This window comes from Ursus arctos, unplaced genomic scaffold (genome assembly GCF_023065955.2).
Source record: "Ursus arctos isolate Adak ecotype North America unplaced genomic scaffold, UrsArc2.0 scaffold_1, whole genome shotgun sequence".
Classification (NCBI taxonomy): Eukaryota; Metazoa; Chordata; class Mammalia; order Carnivora; family Ursidae; genus Ursus; species Ursus arctos.
In genome coordinates this window covers 82,062,608-82,083,022 of record NW_026622763.1, presented here as the reverse complement: position 1 = coordinate 82,083,022, position 20,415 = coordinate 82,062,608, and the positions used below count along the sequence as shown (strand labels likewise).

General features: G+C 51.0%; 1 protein-coding gene and 1 long non-coding RNA gene across 4 annotated transcripts in view; one reads left to right on the top strand and one right to left on the bottom strand.

Moving 5' to 3' along the window:
- The window catches only part of PLEKHM3 (pleckstrin homology domain containing M3), a 173,002-nt gene extending 168,594 nt beyond the window's left edge, over nt 1-4,408 (top strand). For both annotated transcript variants that reach the window (XM_026492066.4, XM_048214276.2), the window contains exon 8: nt 3,008-4,408. In XM_026492066.4, coding sequence (XP_026347851.1) covers nt 3,008-3,185 — 178 coding nt within the window. In that variant the 3' untranslated portion in view covers nt 3,186-4,408. The remainder of the gene's footprint in view (nt 1-3,007) is intronic.
- LOC123000633 (uncharacterized) overlaps nt 1-20,415 on the bottom strand; it is a 116,693-nt gene that overhangs the window by 62,538 nt on the left and 33,740 nt on the right. The window lies entirely within an intron of this gene.

The window sequence follows — 20,415 nt, the reverse complement described above, 5'->3', positions numbered from 1 at the left end:
AAGGGAGTGGTCCTGAAGGAACCCCATGGTTTTCTTCTTATCAATCATTGCCCTAGGGCAACATCCCTAGGTGCATAAATCACTAACTCAGCAGGTCAAAGGGGGCAGGAAGGAGGAAATTTATTTGATAAGGCTACCATTCGTGTCACTTCAGTGATAGGAGGGTAAGAGGTGTGACCCAGGGAGGACAAAGCCATTGCCACTGGGGAGGAGCCGGCCCAGACCAGAGGCCCAAGAACACCTGAGTCTAACCTTCATCCCCCTGGAAGGAGGGAGGGGCCGAGGGCGGGGAGCTGCTAGAGAAGATTCTACTACGTTGACTGTCCCAACCAGTGTGGCTCCAGCATCAAGAAGGCGGATGCTAGAGTCACCATGAACGGTGGTGTCTCACTCACCTGCTCATTCCACATATGATCACCCATTTTCGTCCCACAGAACCCTGGTGAGTAGGAAGAAGGTCACTGTGAGCAGCATTTTACAAATGAGGAGACCAGAGCACCAGGAAAGTCAGTGACTTGCCCAAGATAACGCAAAGAAAGGGTTGTGATTGGAATAGGAGTCTTCTGACTGGAAGCCCTTCATTTCCATCCAGGATGGCGCATTCCCCTCACTCAGATGACCGGGCTTCAGTAGGAAGCCCTCCTGGGCTGTCAGGAGTCCGGGGTTCTAGTCACAACCTGTCTAACTCACTGTGTCCTCATGAGACAATCGCTAGCCTTCTTAGAATCTCAGTCTTGGGACGCCTGGGTGGCTCCATTGTTTGGGCGTCTGCGTTTGGCTCAGATCATGATCCCAGGGGCCTAGGATCGAGCCCCGCATCAGGCTTCCTGCTCAGCGCCGAGTCTGCTTCTCCCTCTGCCCTTCACCCCGCTCATGCTCTCTCTCTCTCAAATAAATAAAATCTTTAAAAAAAGATTTTTTTAAAAAGAGAATCCCAGTCTTCTTATCTGTGACATGAGGGGGTTGATCAAGATGTCCTCAGGTCACGGTGGTGACACAGGTGCAGTCAGACTGCAGGAAGCGTCTCCGGAAGACACGGGGAGGCAGCTGTTCACCCTGGAAGGAGCAGCGTTAGCTGCATTCCTGTGCGGGGAGCTCTGCTACGCGCTGTGTCATTGCCTCTGAGCCTCACAAGACGTCTCTGGGGGTATGTTAAGAGAAGGCGACTGAAGCTCAGAGAGGTGAAGTGACTTACTCCAGGTCACTGTCACAGACTGCTCAGGCTGTCCTACAGAATCCTGCAGACCACGGGGCTCAAACAACAGGTATTTATTTTTCACGGTTCCGGAAGCTGGGAGTCCCAGCTGAAGATGCAGCAGGGCTTGGTTTCTGGTGAGAGCTCCCTGGCTTGCAGATGGCCGGCCACCTTCTTGCCGTGCTCGTCCCATGGCCTTTCCTCTGGGTACATGCAGTGAGGGAGAAGGAGAGAGAGCTCTCTGATGTCTCTTCTTAGAAGGACACTAATCCTGTCAGATCAGGACCCACTCTATGACCTGATTTAACCTTAATTACTTCCTAAAGCCCCTATCTCCAAACGCACTGTCACTGGGGATTGGGCTTCAACATAGGAATTTGGTGGCAGGGTGCTGGGGGGGCGGTGTTGAACACACACTTCAGTCCGTAACAGTTATGCAGCCGGGAAGTGATTTGAAGGTGGGATTTGAAGTCAGGCCATGTCACCGGATGCCTGCTTTCATAACTAGCACTGTTTTACTTGCCCAGAGAGCTGAGCTTGGGCAGGGACTGCCGGGTACAGGGAAGCTTCTGTCTTTTGGTCTCTCAGCTGATCAATACGCCCTTCCTCCCCTCCCCACCCCACCCCACCCCGCTCCCAGTGTCTCTCGCTCCCTGGGTACAAAGGTGGGTGGGAGGAACCTCCTCTCACCAAACTTTCTGAATCCTGAATGGTGCCTCGGCTAAGTCAGTGACACACTAGGGAACGATGCCCTGAAGCCCGTCCTCTGCGCAGGACTGAACCCCAAGGTACTAGAGGAAAAGCAGCGGCAGCACAAGCTGAGCCCTGAGGACTGCCTGCTGCAGAGTCGTCTTTGAACCCAGCCTAGAGCTGGACCCTCCAGGGGCTGTTGCTGGTTGAGCTCATTCCCTGGGCTCCCGAGATGAGGGAAGAGTTGCTTGTCCCTCCGGAGTGGAAGGAAGGGCACCGTAATCCATGCCGGCCAGCCACCTCCTGGAGCAGCCATAGTTGTGCTTGTCAGTTACTCGTTATTAAAGACTTTGCAGTAAAAACAAGCCGCTTGGACTCCTGCACAGGCTTCCAGCAAGCCAGACAACAAACTAGTCATGCACCTGGAATGCCTCCTCTCTATAAATTACAGTATCTGCGTGTTTTCTTCAAAAACTATTCTCTTCCCCACTTTCTCATGCTTTACTGTTCCCACTTGTGTTAGAAAGGCAGGCTTACAATGGTGGGGTTTTCCTAATTTTAAAAAACTCAGAAGGACCATAGACCTGAGGATATTCAGAGAATGAAAATGTATCATTTTATCTTTCCAAACTGATAAATGAAGGCAGGGAGTAACAGGCACCCACTTACCCCACATTTACAGAAGTGGGGAGCTGCATTTTCACTTCAGTCACCCCGGGGTTGTCTCTGGTGTTCAGAGCGCGCAGTCAGTGAAACACCTCACTCCCATTCTGTCACTTCACCCTAGAGCCAGTGGAGGGGAAACTAACACACACAGCTTGCAGAGCTCTGCCCGTTGTCAGCCCGATCCCACCCTTGCTAGTTGACTGCTCACCCCTCTCCACTGTAAGCTGTGAGCCTCGCCCCAGCCAGTTCCAATCAGAAAAAAATTTTTTTTTATTTTTTTCAAGTGAAATTCAACCTTGAGTGTCTTGGAAAAGGGAAGAGCCCATTTCTATGAGTCATCTCTCTTCCCGGTGGCAGGGCTACCCGGAATAAATGCTGTCCTCTGAGCTGCACAGAGGCCTCTGGACTTCGGGTCACTTCCGCCTTGTTCACCGTCTCCGTGGTTGGCTTTTGCAGGTGTGAAAGCTGTGGAGCTGTTTTCCATTCCGAATGCAAAGAGAAGTCGGTCCCCTGCCCGAGGTGTGTCCGCCGAGAGCTGCAGAAGAAGCAGAAGTCTTTCTGGCGGAGGCTGAACATGGACGAGAGCCTGGAGGAGGCCTGCAACATGTTCGAGCTGTCCTACCAGAACACCTGAGTCAGCAGGGGCCCGAGGCCAGGGCCTGACCTCTCGCTGGTGCAGCCGCGGCGGCGTCCTCGCGAGCCAGTGCGACCCCTTTGGAGGAAGAGTAGGTGTCCTCGTCCGCTAGCTGTAGATCTGTACTTGCATCCGTAGCCACACATCCCGGTGCACCCCGTGCGCATGTTCTGTGTCAGTCGCTGTCCAAAAGGTCCGTGTCGCCTCCGTGGCTCAGAACAACTACCAGTAGCTGGATGCGCTTAGCCATGAACTTCAGCAGCTCGCTCCCAAGCAAAACGTGGTTTACACACCGTGCTTTATCATTCAGACTTTTTTTCCTTTTTTTTTTTTTTTTTTTTTTTTTTGGCTCTGGGGCCATTTTATTACACAGGACACAGGAGGGAGCATTTCCTACAGAACCACAGAACTTCGGGTTATTTTTGTGTTATTTATTTTTAGCCTTCGCAGAGGCCGAGGTAACTGAGGCAAGCTCTCATCGTCGTTTGTTTCATCTGAACACAGGAACGACGCCTGGCTCGCTCCAGGACCCCGTGTCCCTGACGCCGTCACCTCCGTTTCTACCACACGGGTGGGGATCACCTGAGCCGGGCCGAGGGGCTCAGAGATGAGGCGTGCGAGCTCCCTCTGACAGAAAGCATGCGCCCCTGATTTATGAGGAGAGCTCCTCCTGGTTTGGAGGTTGATCTCGGGTCTTTTCCTGAGGAAAAAAGACCCCTGAGACGGTGCCCGCACGTGTCGTCTGTTGGCTGGTACGAATCCCAGCGCCGCCTCCGGACGCGGCGTCCCCACCGTAGTGACTGAGAGCACGGCTTTCTGAAGAGCCGTCCTCCCGGGCTTTCGTGGGGAATATTGATGCTTTTGCGGCGGTGCCGGCCCGAGGACGTCTGCGACGGTGGTTGGACGCGTCGGCTCGGAGACGGGTGACCGGATGGCGCGCGCGTTCGCCAGCCGCCCTTCAGTTTCTCCTCACAGACTCTGCAGGCGTTGCCTCCCGACTTCTACATGCTGCATTTCCCATTGTTCTTCACGGCACTTTCATTTGGACCTTTAATTTGTCAATGTAACCACTTCCACCTTCACAGTTTTAAGATTGTTCACAAAATCAAAGTACCACGGGACTTCAGAACACCACGCTAGACTCTTAAGAAAATACCAGACTTACACATATAAGTAATGAATTCAAGGTGATAATGCTGTTTAAATAAATCTACACACACACAGTTGCCACCTTGAAGCGAAACCGACCGTGCTAAAGTCGTGTCCTAGGAAGAGCAAACAGGGTGAACTGCTCGCCACTTGGCCGAGCAGTGGGTCCCCACCGCGGCGCCCCCAGGGGCGCCGTGGTTGTGACCAAAGTGTCAGGTGGGACGGCGCGGGAAGCCATGGCTCCGGTCCTCCCGCCGGAACTCTCTCCAGAGCAGAGATACCCTGATACTGGAGCAGTTTTCAGCAGACGACGTGAGAAGACTGTTTCCCCGAGCAGACGCCCCCAGTGCCCCGCCGGTGTGGTAGCTTCACTGCTGTTAGGGTCTAGAGCGCCAGTGGCTCACAAAGTACAGGGAACATTGAACCCCATCGCCACCGCCCCACACCCCTTGCTCCCTCCAGACCCTAACTCTTGGTCCCGCCATCCATTTGGCGGCGAGACACTTCAGACAGGCTGGCGCAGACTGCCAGCTCCTTGGGCCCCGGACCACACGCTTCATTTCTTTTCCGATTCTCCAGCAGCTGTAACCAAGGGCGTACAAACTTGCTAAAAGGCCAAGGCCCCCTTCGCGAGGAGGCTTGACGGAGCCTTTTCTTCTTGGAAAAACAGGTTGACTTTTCCCCCACCCCAGCTGTAGAGAACGTTGCACACAAAAGATAAAGGGTGGAAAATCTCAAACAAGCACTTGGCAAACAGGCAAACAAATTTGATCCTCTCCTTTTTCCTCCCCTTTGTGAAACACAGTATTTATATTTTCCAGCCTCAGAGAAGATAGCAGAACATGATCTTTCACAAGAGAATTATAGACCTGCTTATTATAAAACAGATGTGCTCCGATGGCAAAGTGCCTTCTCCCTCCGCCCCCAGCTCCCTGTCACCGTAGCTTACTTCTGCCTTCGCCGTAATTAATGTGTCCGTGATCCCCACTGTCAGCAAGGCCGTCCCCAGCACACTGCGCTCGGGCCCTGAAGTGCAGACCCCCTCCTCCCCGTCCAGCACGTTTGCTCTACGTATAGAATTTCCCGTCCCGCCTCACAGGCACCTAGCGCCCGACCTGCCGAGGGGGGGAGATTCTGGATCCCTGTTCTAAAGACCTTTGTCTTCACGGGTGCCCTGCTAAATACTGTCCTCCCCTGGGGACTCCTAAGGAGAACCTTCTACCTGCGTCACTTTCTGCTTCTTTTCAAAAGGGGAAAAGAGAGAGAGAGAGAGAGGTACTATCGCCATGGGCTACCCAGAAGCAGGATTACATCCCGGCCGCTTCTGTTTTCTCTCCCTTTTGTACGCCCCTGACAGCCTGGCTGGTGCCGCCCGCCGGCCTACACAGCACGCAGCCACCACCACCAAAATCTGAAAGGACAGAGTGGAGCCAGCTTAGGAATTGGGTCTGTCATGAAAAATTCAAAATTGCTGTTTTCCAGCCCAGAACGCCTTAGAGCACATGAACGCCCTTACTGTTTTCCACCCAAACAAATGACTTGGTGCACTGTTAGGTAATTGTTCCACTGCTTAGAAACTGTCGAAACAAAAGCAGATCCGTGGATTACCACCTCCCTAAGACCAAGCTAATACCTGCTTTCCCTCACATTCCCTTTCTCATCCCATATTAAATATCTCGCACATAGAACACACGAGAAAATGGCCAATTAATCTCCTAGAGCTGGCGGCCGACTCGGGAACCTCTTTTCACTTGAAAGGCCCATTCCCCGGTGGATCACTGGAGGAAATCCCTCCTCACGGTGCCAGAAACTCGTGTGTGAGACCGTCCAACCCTGGTAAAATGTTGGCATCTAACCCTGCAGTAGAGAAGCCAGCTCCCGAAATAGACCTGAGTTGCGCCACTGCAGGAAGGCCACAAAGTACTTCAAAAGCAGCGAACTGGAATCGCATCGTGTTCTTTCCAGGGCTGATTTTCCCCAAAGTTGAAAGCCTCTTTATATGAAAACCACGTCAACGCTCGTCATCCCCCTTTGCTTCCCTGCCTTCCAGGGGACCGTATTATCGTTCTTTTCCTATCTGTAGTACTAAAAGGTGATGTTGTTCGGAGCTTTCACGCTTGATTCGCTGAGAGTAATCGCTTTTCGAGTCTACTGGTCGAGGCCTCCACCAAAAAGGGAATGTCAGTAGCGCTGGGGATTTGCAGTTTCCAACTAACTCAGCGGTATTTTGGACTCCTGCAAAGGGACTGGGCCATGACTTCCGGCCGCCCGAGAACCCTGGTGTTGACCTCACTCCGGCTGCCACAGTCAGCCTTTGCAAAGCTAGAGTGAGTCCACTTTGCTGAGGTCTGGCCTCTGTTGTGGTTGCTGCGTGGGTACCCAATGAACACTGACACTGGACGGTGTCTCCCTGTGCCTCCTTGAAAAGGCTTGGCTTCCAGACCCATGGGTTTGTTCTCTACCCGTTGGCCAAAAAAGGCCACGTATAGATCACTGGATCAGGTCGCCCTGGGTGCCACACTGGCCTCTTCCTGCAAGGAGAGGCGTTATCTGAGGGAGCCAAGATACATTTTGCTCCTAACTTAGGGGGAAGACAATGCTCCTGGTCGTAAATTTGGGCAGAATTATTCATCTCCGCCACTCTGCTGCACTTTATTGAGATGACTGGATTAGGAAGGCAATCTTCAACTCTTATTGTAATACTGCCCAGAATCAATACACAGGTTTTGTTCTGTTTACTTTTCCCAGTAAAGAGCAATGCATACAATTTCCCCCTTATTTCTTGAATTTTCTGTCTCGATACTCTTCTTGCTGTAAGATAATGTCAGAAACTAGAGAATTTGGGGTGAAACACAAAGAAATGAACACTCTCTCCTTGGCATGAATTGAGTCCATAGAGGTACTATCTGTTTCCGTTTCCTTGGTACTCGTTCACCACTGATACTTGTCAACAACCTGTTAGCGTGCTGTGTACCTTGGACCGTTCTAACCCCGCGTCTAGGAGAACTCACCGCCCTAGGTTGAGGCCGGTGGTGGGTGAATAAGCCCTGCTCAGTTCATTTAAGCCGACAAGCGTTGCTTTCTGTCATGAGGCACAGTCAAGTCCTAGCACCCAGCAATTCCCAATGGTAGACAATTCTAATTTCATTGTATTCAGACCCTCTGACTCGAAGGGTTTTCTTTGGTGTGTCCTAGTGGGTGCACACCAAGGTCAAGTCTAAGTCACTTAAACTCTAGGTAAAAGTCGGAAGTGTGGAATGCCCCCCTCAGCACAACCGTGGTTGTCAGGGATTTTATTTAAAACGGGTTCCCGGTGATCGTATTACGGGGCACTTTCCTCGTCAAGTGGTTCAACTTGAGGAAAGGGACATCTATTTCGCTTTCGTTCCTCCCGGTGGAAAGAGAAGCCACCTTGTTAGAAAGATGGAACGAAGCCACAGTGGGAGATTCAGGCGTCTACAGTGACTCTTAGCGCGGTGAAGACTCCCTCCTGGCCAGAGCACTCTAGACCAGCCTCTCCCCTCCCCTTGATCTTCCTTGCCCTCCTCCCGAGCCGAGCTGGGGTCAGGCCTCCAGGCCAGACAGCCTCTGGGAGCCAGCGCTCGGCCTCCGTGCTGGGCTTCCCACCTGTCTTCCCCGTAGGAGTGCCTTACAGTACTGCCTCGTGCTTCTAGTCTCCTCCCAGACCCACTGGAAGCTTGCAGGGCCCTTTGCCTGAATGCAGATCACTTTGCTTCTTCCCTGCTGGCCACTCTCTCTACAGATGCGCTCGGAACCCGCACAGTCCTCAGCGTGGCAGACCTTTCACCTTTGTTTAAACTGCTGCCTTAACCTCTCCAGGGAAGGAGTCCTTTGGGGAACGCGCTGTTAAAGTAGAATGGTAGAAACATGGGCTTCTCAGCTCCGGGGACACTTACACCAGGAAATACAAAAGACACAACCACATAATGTTTTTTGTTTGTTTGTTTTAAAGATTATTTATTTATTTATTTGACAGAGATAGAGACAGCCAGCGAGAGAGGAAACACAAGCAGGGGGAGTGGGAGAGGAAGAAGCAGGCTCATAGCGGAGGAGCCTGATGTGGGGCTCGATCCCGGAACGCGGGGATCACGCCCTGAGCCGAAGGCAGACGCTTAACCGCTGTGCCACCCAGGCGCCCCTCACAACCACGTAATGTTTTAACTTTGTTTTACGCTGGTTTTTTTTTTTTAATCACTCTTTTTATTTGTTTGCTTGCCTGCTTTCATTAACCAAACTCAGGGGAACGTATGTCATGATGTCACCAAGGCTAACGAGTAGAGGAATTAAACCAGTTCTCCAGATTTCAATCTGTAAAGTCAGTAGTGACCTTAGCCTTTCTTCAGGTTAAAAAATTACACAAACACAGAATTTTCTTTTCTTTTACTGTATAAAGGTTTTCTTTTTTACTTCACCACCTGTTTTCCAAGTAGGAAGTGGGAAGCCTCTTGGACACATTGTGATAAAAATGTTTCTGGGCGGCGTGGGCTGTCCACTGAGCTATTAAATTCAGCTTTTGCCGCTGGAGGCCTAGGTTCTGATTTCGGTCACCTGCCACAATCTTATTTTGAATAGCCAGAAGCCTACCATACAAGATTTGGGGGGCTGGGGGGAAATCTGTCTTTAAGGAACAATAAAAGGAGGAAAAATGTTTAGTTTGCAAACGAAGAGCCTTGAACGTGGTGCAGAAGAGTTCTGTTCCACTCATTCCTCGGCTCCTGGGTCAGTTCTGTGTTGTTTTCCCTTAGTTCTGCTCGTGCAGTACAGAATCAACTACAGTTCTGGGTCTGGGCTATTCTATCACTCTGTGTCGAGCTATTTGAAATAGCTAATGCGCTAACACACACACACGCACACACACACACACACACACACACATATATGTTGTTTCTGTTTTCTGGAATTTATTGCCTTTTATTTTGGCATAACTTATCCATACCTTTGTTTATATCATTTTTAAATATCAGTAACTGTAATAATATAAGATGAAGTTGTGTTGTTGACAAGAGCCCTCGTTTTTATGGTCATCTGTCAAATAATTTACGTGCACCAGTTCCTAATGTATAAAGTTCTCTCTCAATAAACAATACAGAAAGTACTTTCTGTTCTTATAACAGCTTCATTCAAATACCGTTTTCACAGGGGAGGTGAAAGCCCAAGATGAGCTCTGGATGTTAATTCAAAGTCAAGAGTTAAGCTTTATGGAAAGTGAGCTACAAGGACTTTAAAATCTCTTTTAATATTAATCTTACAGATTTAGTTTTTTACTAAATTCATCAACTCACAATATTCTCATTAGCCCTTCCTCTGCTTCTAAAGAATATAATTGTTTTAAAATGCAGATGTCGTATTATGGGTCTTGTTTGCCAAATTGGCATGATTTCCTTCAGGTCTGAGACAAACCCGCCGAAGCTTGTGCGTGGAAGGTCTTCCTACCGTGCATAGCTCCGCCCCAAGCCTCCTTGCCCTGGTTCCATCTCGCCACCGTGCTCTCCGAATTAGGTGGACAAGTGACAGGCAGTAGGCCACTAGCAAGGACGCTGGTCTTCCTGAAGACCATATTTGGGGGGCAAAGAGTGAAAAGCAGAGTAGGGGTTTCTGTGAAAGATAGCAGTCGTCTGGTGTTGAGACGTGGTGGGGACTATGTGTGCCACCCAACCTGGGCTGGGCTTTGCTTTGCCACCACAAAGGCCATGGGGTGTAACAACTGTGCGATAGGAAACTGTCAGAACACCATTTAAACTCACTTTCTCAAAGACAGACATTGAAGACTAGTAAAGGTGCTTCTGGTTAAACATTTACCAAAGGTGAACCCTGAGCCTCACTCCCTAAGACGTACCTAAATGTGTTCCTGCCCAGCCCCCCACGTCCCCCCTCAGGAAACCAATTGGGGCTCACGCCCGTTCTGTCTGAGGAACACCTGAACTTCATCCTCACAAGAAACCTGCTACAATCCGCGATCTAAGAGAAACGGGTTAATGTTTCACAGAACCAAACCAGACACTCGATACAGTCAGAGCAGGGATTCATCGGATTCGCAGCTCTGGTCAGCTTTCCCCCCGCTATAGTCAACCGCAGTGGCCGGGTAACTCCAGGACGTTTGGCGTTACCAGACAGAAGATACGCAAAGATGTATTCAGAAGGACGGAAAGAGACACTATTTTATTCCTCTCTCCCCACCCCCAGGAGATGATGATTTGAATCTCCCCTCATTGTTTCCCCTGTCCTGTCCTTTGATGATGGCTCAAGATGATGGCTTTCATCAGCGGGTCCCACATCAGAAACACAAAAACAGAAGCAAAATGTCAGGACCCCATCACAGACAACTGAATCCGAATCTCTCTGGATGGGGCCCAAGTGTTTATTTCTTAAAAGCTCCCTGGGTGATCCTCCTGTGTTCTGAAAGTTAAGAACCACTAGATGAAATGAAGCAAGTTGCCCTGAAATAAACATTTGCTTGGCGTCCTGGTGGTCGGCGGTGGGAAGGACGGCAAAGGGGTGTGGACAGACTGCGCGGCCCGAGCTGCCCTCTAGCTAGCAGCTGCTGCCGCCCTTCTACCCAACAGACGCAGAGCAGTACTCTGGAGGTGCCGCTCAGAGGTGCAGTCGTTTCCATAAAACCTCACCTTTACACCCCCTTTATTTTCTCCCAGGGTGCGGTCAGCTTCGATTTCTCCAGCACACACTATCGCCAGACAGCCTAGTGAATGGAAGTGGCCAGGTCATGGCCACAGGTGACTAAGCTGGCTACAAAGGGAGCCTTGTATTCTCCCTTCAATTTTTCCTTCCTCCTGGTTCTGCTGCCTTGTCCTCACACACATGCGTGTGAGAGTCGGCTCCCCAGTTCAGGCCCATCCAGTGAACACGACCCTCATCACTCTTGAGAGTGGTTTTTAAAATGGAAGAGCACCAGGTGCTTCTTGCCCAGAAAGATCTGGGAAATTCATGAAATCTGGAGCTGTGTCCAGATTTGCCTTGGTTCAGTAGAAGAACTAGACTTGAAAATGAACCAGAGTCATTCCAAATGCAGGCACCTATTGAACTGATGACGTTCAGTCTCAATTGCCAGTTACAGGTGAATAGAAGAAGCCAGTTCTTCCCTCTTTTCCCTTTTTTTTTTTAATGTTTTTTTATTATATTATGTTAGTCACCATACAGTACATCCCTGGTTTCCGATGTAAAGCTCGATGCTTCATTATTTGCGTATAACACCCAGTGCACCATGCAACATGTGCCCTCCTCACTACCCATCACCGGTCCATCCCATTCCCCCACCCCCCTCCCCTCTGAAGCCCTCAGTTTGTTTCTCAGAGTCCATAGTCTCTCATGCTTCATTCCCCCTTCTGATTATCCCCCTCTTTTCCCTTTCTAAAGTCAATGACTTTGATGACAACTATTCCTCGTTCATGAGCTTTTCCAAAGGGTTCAGTCTTAAAAATCCTCATCTCCTCCATGCCCACAATGCTTATCACATGGAAGACAGCCACCGTAGCAATGACTCAATTCAAAATCACTCTAGGCAGCTAGTAGTGCTGTGGGGCAGGAATGCACCTAGAAATGAACTTGGGTCTACCGGGCCTTACCTGGGATTTGTTCTAAAGCAGCACCACTCGAAACTACGTTCCTGATTGGGGGAAGAAATGTTTTCAATTTATTTTTTATTATTGTATTGGATTCTGATAGGGGTAGGGTATTATTCCTCCCCCAGGATAACAAAGGCCTCTGGTACAGAGAAGTAGGAAGCCCGAGGCAAAATGCACCCAGCAGAAAGAGAGTTCATGCTCTCCCATCAGCCTCTATTTGTTCACAGCTTGGCCAGAATCGTCCAGCAGGGAGAATAGAGGGTTCCCATAGCTGAACATACAGGAGTTCTGATTTACGGGCAGTGACTTCCAGTTTACCTGGACAACAGGGAAACTCGTAACCCCACCTTTATTTCCTGTTCCTTCACTGAGGGCTCCTGGTTTTATGCAAATTAGCTAGAGTTCACGAGTTCACGCCACATTTCGGATCCTGCCGTACAATCTCAGACAGCTGCTGGTCTGGGGGAAATTCCAACAGCTTTTATGCTGATGCTCCCAGACAGACAGATAGGAGAATCACTTTCAGCGGCTTCCGTGTCCTCCCAGGACGGTCTGTTGTTCTGAAGCTGAAGAGCTGCTATTAGCACAGTAATTTTTTCAAATGAACATTGAGCTAAATTACCTCAAATGTATGAAGGAGCATCTCTCACTGTGTTATGGAAAATTGCCTCCCGAATTACAAGACTATACAAAGCACATATTAATTTGGGGCCCAAGGACATCCAAATTGCCTTAGCTTCTGTACTGTGTTGTGATGACACGCTCTTAATGACGCCGGGTTCCACGGATACCACGAGGTGCACACTGTTGGGAAAATCAACCAGGAGCTTTGTCCGTGACGACCCCTGCATGCAGACCCAAGCCCAGGCAGAGGCATTTTGCGCTGAGATTCAAGACTTTTGCAGAGGAAATAAATTCCAATTGCATAGGCAGGGAAGTGAATTTGAATTCTAAACTGGGTCAACTTCCCTAGATGGCTTTCTCACCGATGCCCAGGAGCGAGGCAACAGAGGAAGCAGCCATCGGCAGCCCACTGTCCAGAGCAGATGCCCCATGACAGGTGTCTCGGGAGGTACTCCTGCACCTGCACGTTCAAGTCCACGCCAAGGGGAAAGGGGAAAAGCAGAGGCCAGCACTGTGGTGACCATGTGTCAGTGTGTGGTCCCACAGACCGTGAGCCCTGGAAACCAGCCCTGCCTGGACCCCCCAGCCGGTCCCCCTGGCATCCGAATAGGCAGCTCATGCGAAGCCCCCCACAGGATGCTTCCAATGAAGATTCTCAAAGATAAAAATAAACATTGTTTAAGATAAAAATTATTAGATTTGCCTTGTTTGTTCCACCTAGCCTTGTTTTTCATTTTTCACTTTTTTGAGGAAATACCACAAAGCAAATCCTAGACATAATGACATTTTATCCCCCCACATGCTTTAGTACACATCTAAAAAAGATGTGTATTTTGGGGGGGTGCCTGGGTGGCTAGGTCGGTTGAGTCTCTGACTCTTGGTTTGGGCTCGGGTCAAGATCTCAGCCCAGCATGGAGGGGGCTCTGAGCTCAGCAGGGAGTCTGTTTCAGATTCCCTCCCCCTGCCCCTCCCCCACTCGCAAATAAATCATAAATAAATAAATAAATAAATAAAGTGTGTATTTTTTTCTGCATAGTCACAATGCCATTACATACCTAACAAAATTAACAATGTTTCTTTCCTATCCAATACTCCGTTTCAAATCAAATTCATCTTATTATTCAAAAACATCTTTTGTTGTTTTGTTTATTCAAACAGTAAAGCTTTTGCAAAATAAAAATAAGACCATGAGGTGCCCCCACCCCAAGGCTTGATAAACTGTAAAAGGCTCTGGGGCTTCCTCAGCTTTCCTTCCACCTTTTTTTTTTTTAAGGTTTTATTGTTTTCTGTAAGTGATCTCTACACCCAACGTGGGGCTTGAACTCACCATCCCCCAGATCAAAAGTCACACAATCTACCGACTGAGCCAGCCAGGTGCCCCCCCCAACTTCTTTAAGTCACGGGTGTCCCACTCTTCCTTCAGAGCTCAGGGCTGTCCATTCCAGGTCATCTTGGTGGCCTGCCAGAGTGTGACTGCCGGGCCCAAGCTGGGCCCGCAGGAGTGCGACCTTGCCGGGAGCCGAGCGTGCACCTGGACCGCAGCCACTCGAGGGGACTTCCGTTCACCCCGCTCCCTCGCAGCCGCCCTGAACTCCGCTCTTCCAAAGACCTGGGGGTTTTATTCCCTGGAGTCTATCAACTCGGCCACAATGGCTTCTGTCTTCAAATGAACCAGAGCTGCTTTCTCACCCTAAGCCTTCCCCACACCATGTCCCCTCACAATCTGTCCCCTTTCGCTGTCCATTTGCCGTCCTGTCCCGACCGAGGCTCCCAGCAGACGCTGCAGCGTGAACACACGACAGCGACCCTGCCAGCGGCCACCACCCCTGGCCTCTGTGTCCGGAGGGCTGTGCCGAGGCAACGGCCCCAGCGTGGTGCAGAAGCTCACCAAGGGTCCTGAGACGCGGACCGACTGACGCGATGTGCTCAGGGAGGAGCCTCGGTTCCGACAGAAGCGAGTAGAGCGAGAACCCTTGACTCGCAGGGGTGGCAGAGGGTCCCATCTGTCGTTTCCCAGCGTGTGCTGAGACCCAGGGCATGGGCTCTGGAGCTGACCTGACACTCTGGTCCTCATGGGAAGGCTCCTCAAACCTCACCTGACCCCTCGATGCCCTCACCAAAGAGACAAGAATTCAAATCTCTTCATTCCGTTCTCCCTTGGATGAGCATGTCCCTCCAAAGCATTAGATATTCATGAAATAAAATTAAAAGGCACAAAACAGGGAGGGCTGTGCGACTGAGTCCTCCCAAGTAAAAGACTCAGTCCAGATATTTTCTAGAAAATGCCGCTGTTTGCAGAGCGGTTAGTTGGGCACGTGGCTTTTTTTTCCCATCAGATATAAATGGCTACTGGATACGATTGCTACTTAAAGCCCGCAGAAGCCGAAGATTACTATAATCAAAACTTGTCAACTTCCATTTCTCCTTAATAAAACTTCTGATCTCAGGCCACAAAACGACAGAGATAACGAAGGAAAGGATTCCCCTCTGCAGAATTAGCGCCGTGCTGGAGCTGGAGCAGCCGTGTCGGGCTGGGGTCGCAGGACCAGCAGCAGCAGCTGGGAAGCTGTTAGGACGGCACATTCTCGGGTTCCACCTGCACCGGGGCGGGGGGGGGGTGTGTGGCTAGGACCCAGGGATCTGTGTTGGAGCAACCTTCCACCCCAGGGGACTCTGAGGCAGGCTCAAGTCTGAGACCCAAGGGGACAGAGAGGAGGTCTGCCAATAATTCAGCCCTCCCTGCCTCCCCCTTCAGTCAGCAAACCTTTCGGGAGGCCTCCTGTGTGTCAAGCGCTGTGTCGGGTGCCAGGGATGCAAAGACCATAAAGACACAGCCTCGGCCCCCAGAGACCAGTGACGGGGGCAGGAGAGCATGGAAGCAAATAGGGCCCGGGAACCAGCACCGTTGTTTGCAACCATCAGATAGATTCCGGGCCTCTCTGCTTTGATGCTGGGTGACCTTGAGTGCGATTCTAAACCTCTTAGGGAGGCTGAGAGGCCTCAGTTTCCCCATTGCCTTCTCCATGGAGATAAAAATCATCCTCCAGTTCTAGGGCTGTCGTGAGATTTAGGTGAAGTGGTGTGGATGAGGACACTTGGCCCCGGGCCTGGCACACACAGGAGAGAGGACGAGAGGTCAGGAGCAGTGGTTTTCAGGGTGCAGAGCGAGAGCATGAGAGAGGGTGTGGGTCAACCCCACCTGGCCGAGAGGAGCTTCCGGGAGAGGGCACATTTGACGTTGGTCTGGGAAGGTGAGTCATTCTGTGCAAAGGAAGGGTGTCGGCTGGAGCCAGGTGGCTGGGAGGTTCCTACAGGCTCTGGGTGACATTCTGGGGCCTCTCATGCCTTCTCCAGCAGGCCCCGGGAGTCGAGCAGCATCATTTGGTGACCACTGTGTTCCGGTCTACTATCCTGCCCGACTCCACTTCTGGGCCAGTTAAAGGTCAGTCGCCGTCCTGAGCTCCCGGACTTTGTGAGAGGCTAATGCGCCACCAGCGAACGGCTCAGCCTTCTCCCTTTCCGGCTTTATCCCCTCGCTAAGAAATGCGGTGGAAACGGGGACATCACCACACACCAGCCTCAACACCTGCCTTCGACCAACCCATGGACAGCTTCCCTCAGAGCCTCTTCTCACGGGCCTCTCCAACTTTCCCATCCGTTAGTGGAAATGCTGGAACAGCGGACGGAGATGTGGGGGCCACTCAGATCCCTTCCCACCTAGTCGACCTGAGGGGGACTCACCACCATCCCCCCCCACCAGGACTCTGAAGTTGTCTGAGGCAAAGTCTACTTTTTCCACAAAACAATTCTTTTCTCCTTCATTTGTATTATTAATTTAGAAAGCCCAACACGAGCCCCAAGTACGGCGCCCTCTCTGCGGATCGGTCCCCCTCTCACCAGGAACCCGGGCCTCCCGTCCTTCTCCTCCTCCTCCTCCTCTCCTTTTATCCCGGTGGCCCGCTGATTGGAAAAGAGCGCCCCCCCTTCCTCCCAGCCCCACAATTGTCACCACCAATTAGTGCATTGTTAGGACACACAATGGCGTTACTGTAGCCAGTGGAATGGGAGGGCTTTGTGCTTCTCCAGCCGGCCGTGGGGGCAGTCAAGTTTCATTTAGAGACTTAAAACATCACGCCAGAAGAAAAATGCTATCAGAAAAGCAAAAAGAATAAAGCAGGGGGTGGTGGGGGAGAGAAAGAAAAAAAGAGAGAAAAAGAGAGAGACAGAGAAAGAAAAATAGGACAGAAGGAAAAGGTGAAGTTGAAGATGGAGGCAGAAGGAAAGAAGGGTGGGCAGCAAGTAAATGTTGAAAAGAGTAGGGAAAAAAATCTGCTATTCAGGAGTTAGCCCGAACTCATGAAAAGACCCAAGTGGTTGCTACACACTGAAGTCCCCCCCAGAACACAAAAAGGGGCTGGGGCTTAACGGCAATTAGTGGCCTGATTGTGCTTGGAACGCTGTGCGTCTTTAGAGGATTTTTCCAACTTTCCTATTTTTTTCCCCAGTCCTCACAAATAAAGGGGGCGGGAGGAGAAAAGCAGGGGCTAGAGGAGGGAAGGGCCTGCAAGCCATGTCCCCCCCGGCCCCCCACCGCCCCAGCAGCCTGGGGTGGGGGCGGCTCAGCCTTTCTCTTTGACAGGTAAATTGGATTTTATTCTCTGAAGCTTGTAACTAATTACAGAGGGTATTTTTCTGTAAGAACGTGACATATGGGTACGTTTTAGAGTCACTGTTTTATTTGTTTCAAGTACCTTTCGAGCAGCCTAGCCCTTTTTGCAGCCCGGAAGATGCCCCCAGAGGCCCAGCTCTTCCATCCAGGGCCCAACGGCCATGGACTTTGTATGTTCAGAGTCTTTTCTGCTGGTAAAATTCACATTCCAGTTTAAACCCAGGACCAACCTGGGAAAGTAGCCCTCACTCCCGAGCCGGTATCCACTCCAAGCATCGGTCAGACAGCCCATGGGCTGGTCACCTCCCTGTGTTTTCCCTCCCGTTCTTCCCCCTCACCGATTCCTAAAACCATCAGAAGTGTTCTGGGCTTGCGAGAGCTGAGGGACAAGGGAAGTTCTTTGAGACAAAGAAGCCCCCCTAAAGTTAGGCTGGTCTCCTGGATGCCCAAGTTCGCTGGCGTTCATAATCATATTCTCTCCCCCACCAACCACCTCCCACTTAGCCCATACCACATTTTCCAGAAAGTGCAGAGACTCACCAAGGTGGACTCGCCAGGGAACTAGGATATTCATGTGTTGCTACTTTTTAACAGTTTTCTTGGAACAAGGAAGCCTGACAGAGTCAACTCATAACTCGTACCTCCTTCACTCTGCTACTGGTGTTTTTTATTTCCCTTCAAAGGCATTAAATAGGTCTCCCCTTTCCCTCTCTCTGGGTCAGACCAGACTCTTATCGATGTATTTTCCAAATAAGCTATTTTACACCTTCTCCCCATGCAAGCTTTCACCAAAGTCGCCCCTCCCCATCTTAGAAACAAAGCCTTCAGAATTTACCCAGAATGTCTAACCATTATGCCTCCTCTTTTTTGCTTTTCCATGTTTCAAGTTCAAGCAGAAAAAACAATTGGGGACTGTTCCCAGGCATTTACTTGGGGTGGGATAGTGGGGGGACGTCCAGGAACGTGAAGACCAGAGTTCTAATCCACATCTCTGATGACCGAGCGGCCCCGGGCAGGTGGCTCAAGGCCCGGGGCCAGCTCACTGTGTGTGTGTGTGTGTGTGTCTAGAGGGGCCGCTATGCTGGCCCTAGGGCACTGTGACGAGTGTGGTGAGGGTTAGAAGACAGATCCTGTCAAGAGGGCGAGTCCTGGCACACGGCCCGCGGGCACTGCACACACACTGGCTTCCTTCCCCGCCGTCTGCTAGTCAGGGGACCGGCCCGAGGGACCCTCCAGGTGGTTCTTTCTTCCTCCCTCCCTGCTGTGCTGCCGGGACTATTCTGGGCTCTGGGTGGATGCCTTGACTCCCTTACCCCCACCCCCCATCCCAAAAAAAGGGCACGTCCTGATTCAGTCAGGAAAGGACAAGTGAAACTCTCTGATGGTGGCCCATGCCAGGTCACAAACACCCAGGTCGGGAAATGCAAGTCTCAGGGAGGCTTGAAACGAGGAAGACGGAGCCTGTCCAGTCAGTGTCCCATCACCAAGTCACCAAGCTCACCGCCTATGTATCTCTCGGGCGTCATCTCTTCCATGTCCTACTGTCACTTCTCCTGTCCCTAGCCCCTCTTTCCAGGCCCTTTCAGGCAAGGTATAAACTATGAACTCCCAGGCAACAGAAATGTGTCAGGATTGCCCAGGCTTGTTTGACTGACCTTGAATGACGTGCTGTATTTAAGAAATACATGTTTATGGGGGCGCCTGGGTGGCACAGCGGTTAAGCGTCTGCCTTCGGCTCAGGGCATGATCCCGGCGTTGTGGGATCGAGCCCCACATCAGGCTCTTCTGCTATGAGCCTGCTTCTTCCTCTCCCACTCCCCCTGCTTGTGTTCCCTCTCTCACTGGCTGTCTCTCTCTCTGTCAAATAAATAAATAAAATCTTAAAAAAAAAAAAAGAAATACATGTTTATGGAAAGTATCATTAAGTTTTCACTCCAGTGACCATACCTGGCTGGGCGTGCAGACTCACGGTGACTCTCCTCACTCTCCCCTCCCGCGGGGCCCTCAGGGCCACAGTGCCGCTCACCGCCCTCTGGGACCAGCGAGGCAGCCTCTGGTAAGCGGCGTGCCCTAGAGTGACACAGTCCAATAGCACTTTCTGCAATGACAGAAGTGTCCTGTGGCTGCGCGGTCCAGCACGGAAGCCACCAGCACTTGGAATGTCATAGCTAGTGCAACTAAGAATATGAATGTTTAATCTTATTTCATTTCAAATAGTATAAATTTCAATAGCCACTTGTGGCTGGGAAGCTCCCACCTTGGACAGCACAGCCTTCCGTGATGTTACTGATCCTTGCCTTGGCCAAGGAGCAAGTCTGCTCCCAAACCGTGTTGCTTCAGAAGGATATCTGTGCCCATGACGAGCCTTTGAGCACCTCCTAAGGAGAAAGATTTCCAGGGAAAGCGGAAACAGTCTTTTCTGTCTCCCCTTAACTGAAACCACCAACTTCTCCCAACGCGCTTTCTGCTGACAACCACGATTTGGGGCTCCCAGGTGTAGATATATGTGGTCTTACCTCGAAATGAGAAAAAGTAGCCTCCCACACCTGGGTGTGGGGGGATACCTGGAGGAGTCCAGGGATTCTATCTATGATGGTTACCCAGGGCAATAAGACGAGTCCACATTCTTTTCCTCCAAAGTTGTCAAAGGATTCCTGTTAACAGGAGTTATGACTCTCCCCGGAGCCCGCAAGGCCAGGGCCACAGTCTGGCTGTGAACAGGCACAGGGTCATCTGGCTGCTGGCGCATTACTTTGAGTGAAGCGGGGAGCGGGGGGGGGGGGGGGGGGCAGGCTTCCATCTTCAGGAGCATTGTTTCTTTCAGTGAGGACTCTGTAACTGATACAGGTAACAGGAGATCACCCGGGGACAAGCTCAAAGATGAGAGCAACTGGGATCGAGGTGGCCGGGAATCAGGACGGCACAGGCGAATCGCACACAAGTGAGCCCCTCGGCGTCTTGGCATTTAAAATGGTCCACACGCTTGTGAGAAAAGCCAAAACCCCTCTAGGATTTGCATGATAATTCCAAATGATATTTTAAATTGCCATCCAAAGGATAGATTAATTGTTCACGCCTCCAAGTAAAATGGGGGTCCTCTTCTCACCTTTGCTGCCGCCACCCCCACCAGGTTCCCGAGGGGTGCTTCCTACTTAACAGGCCCTGGAGCAGGCAATTCTAGGAAATG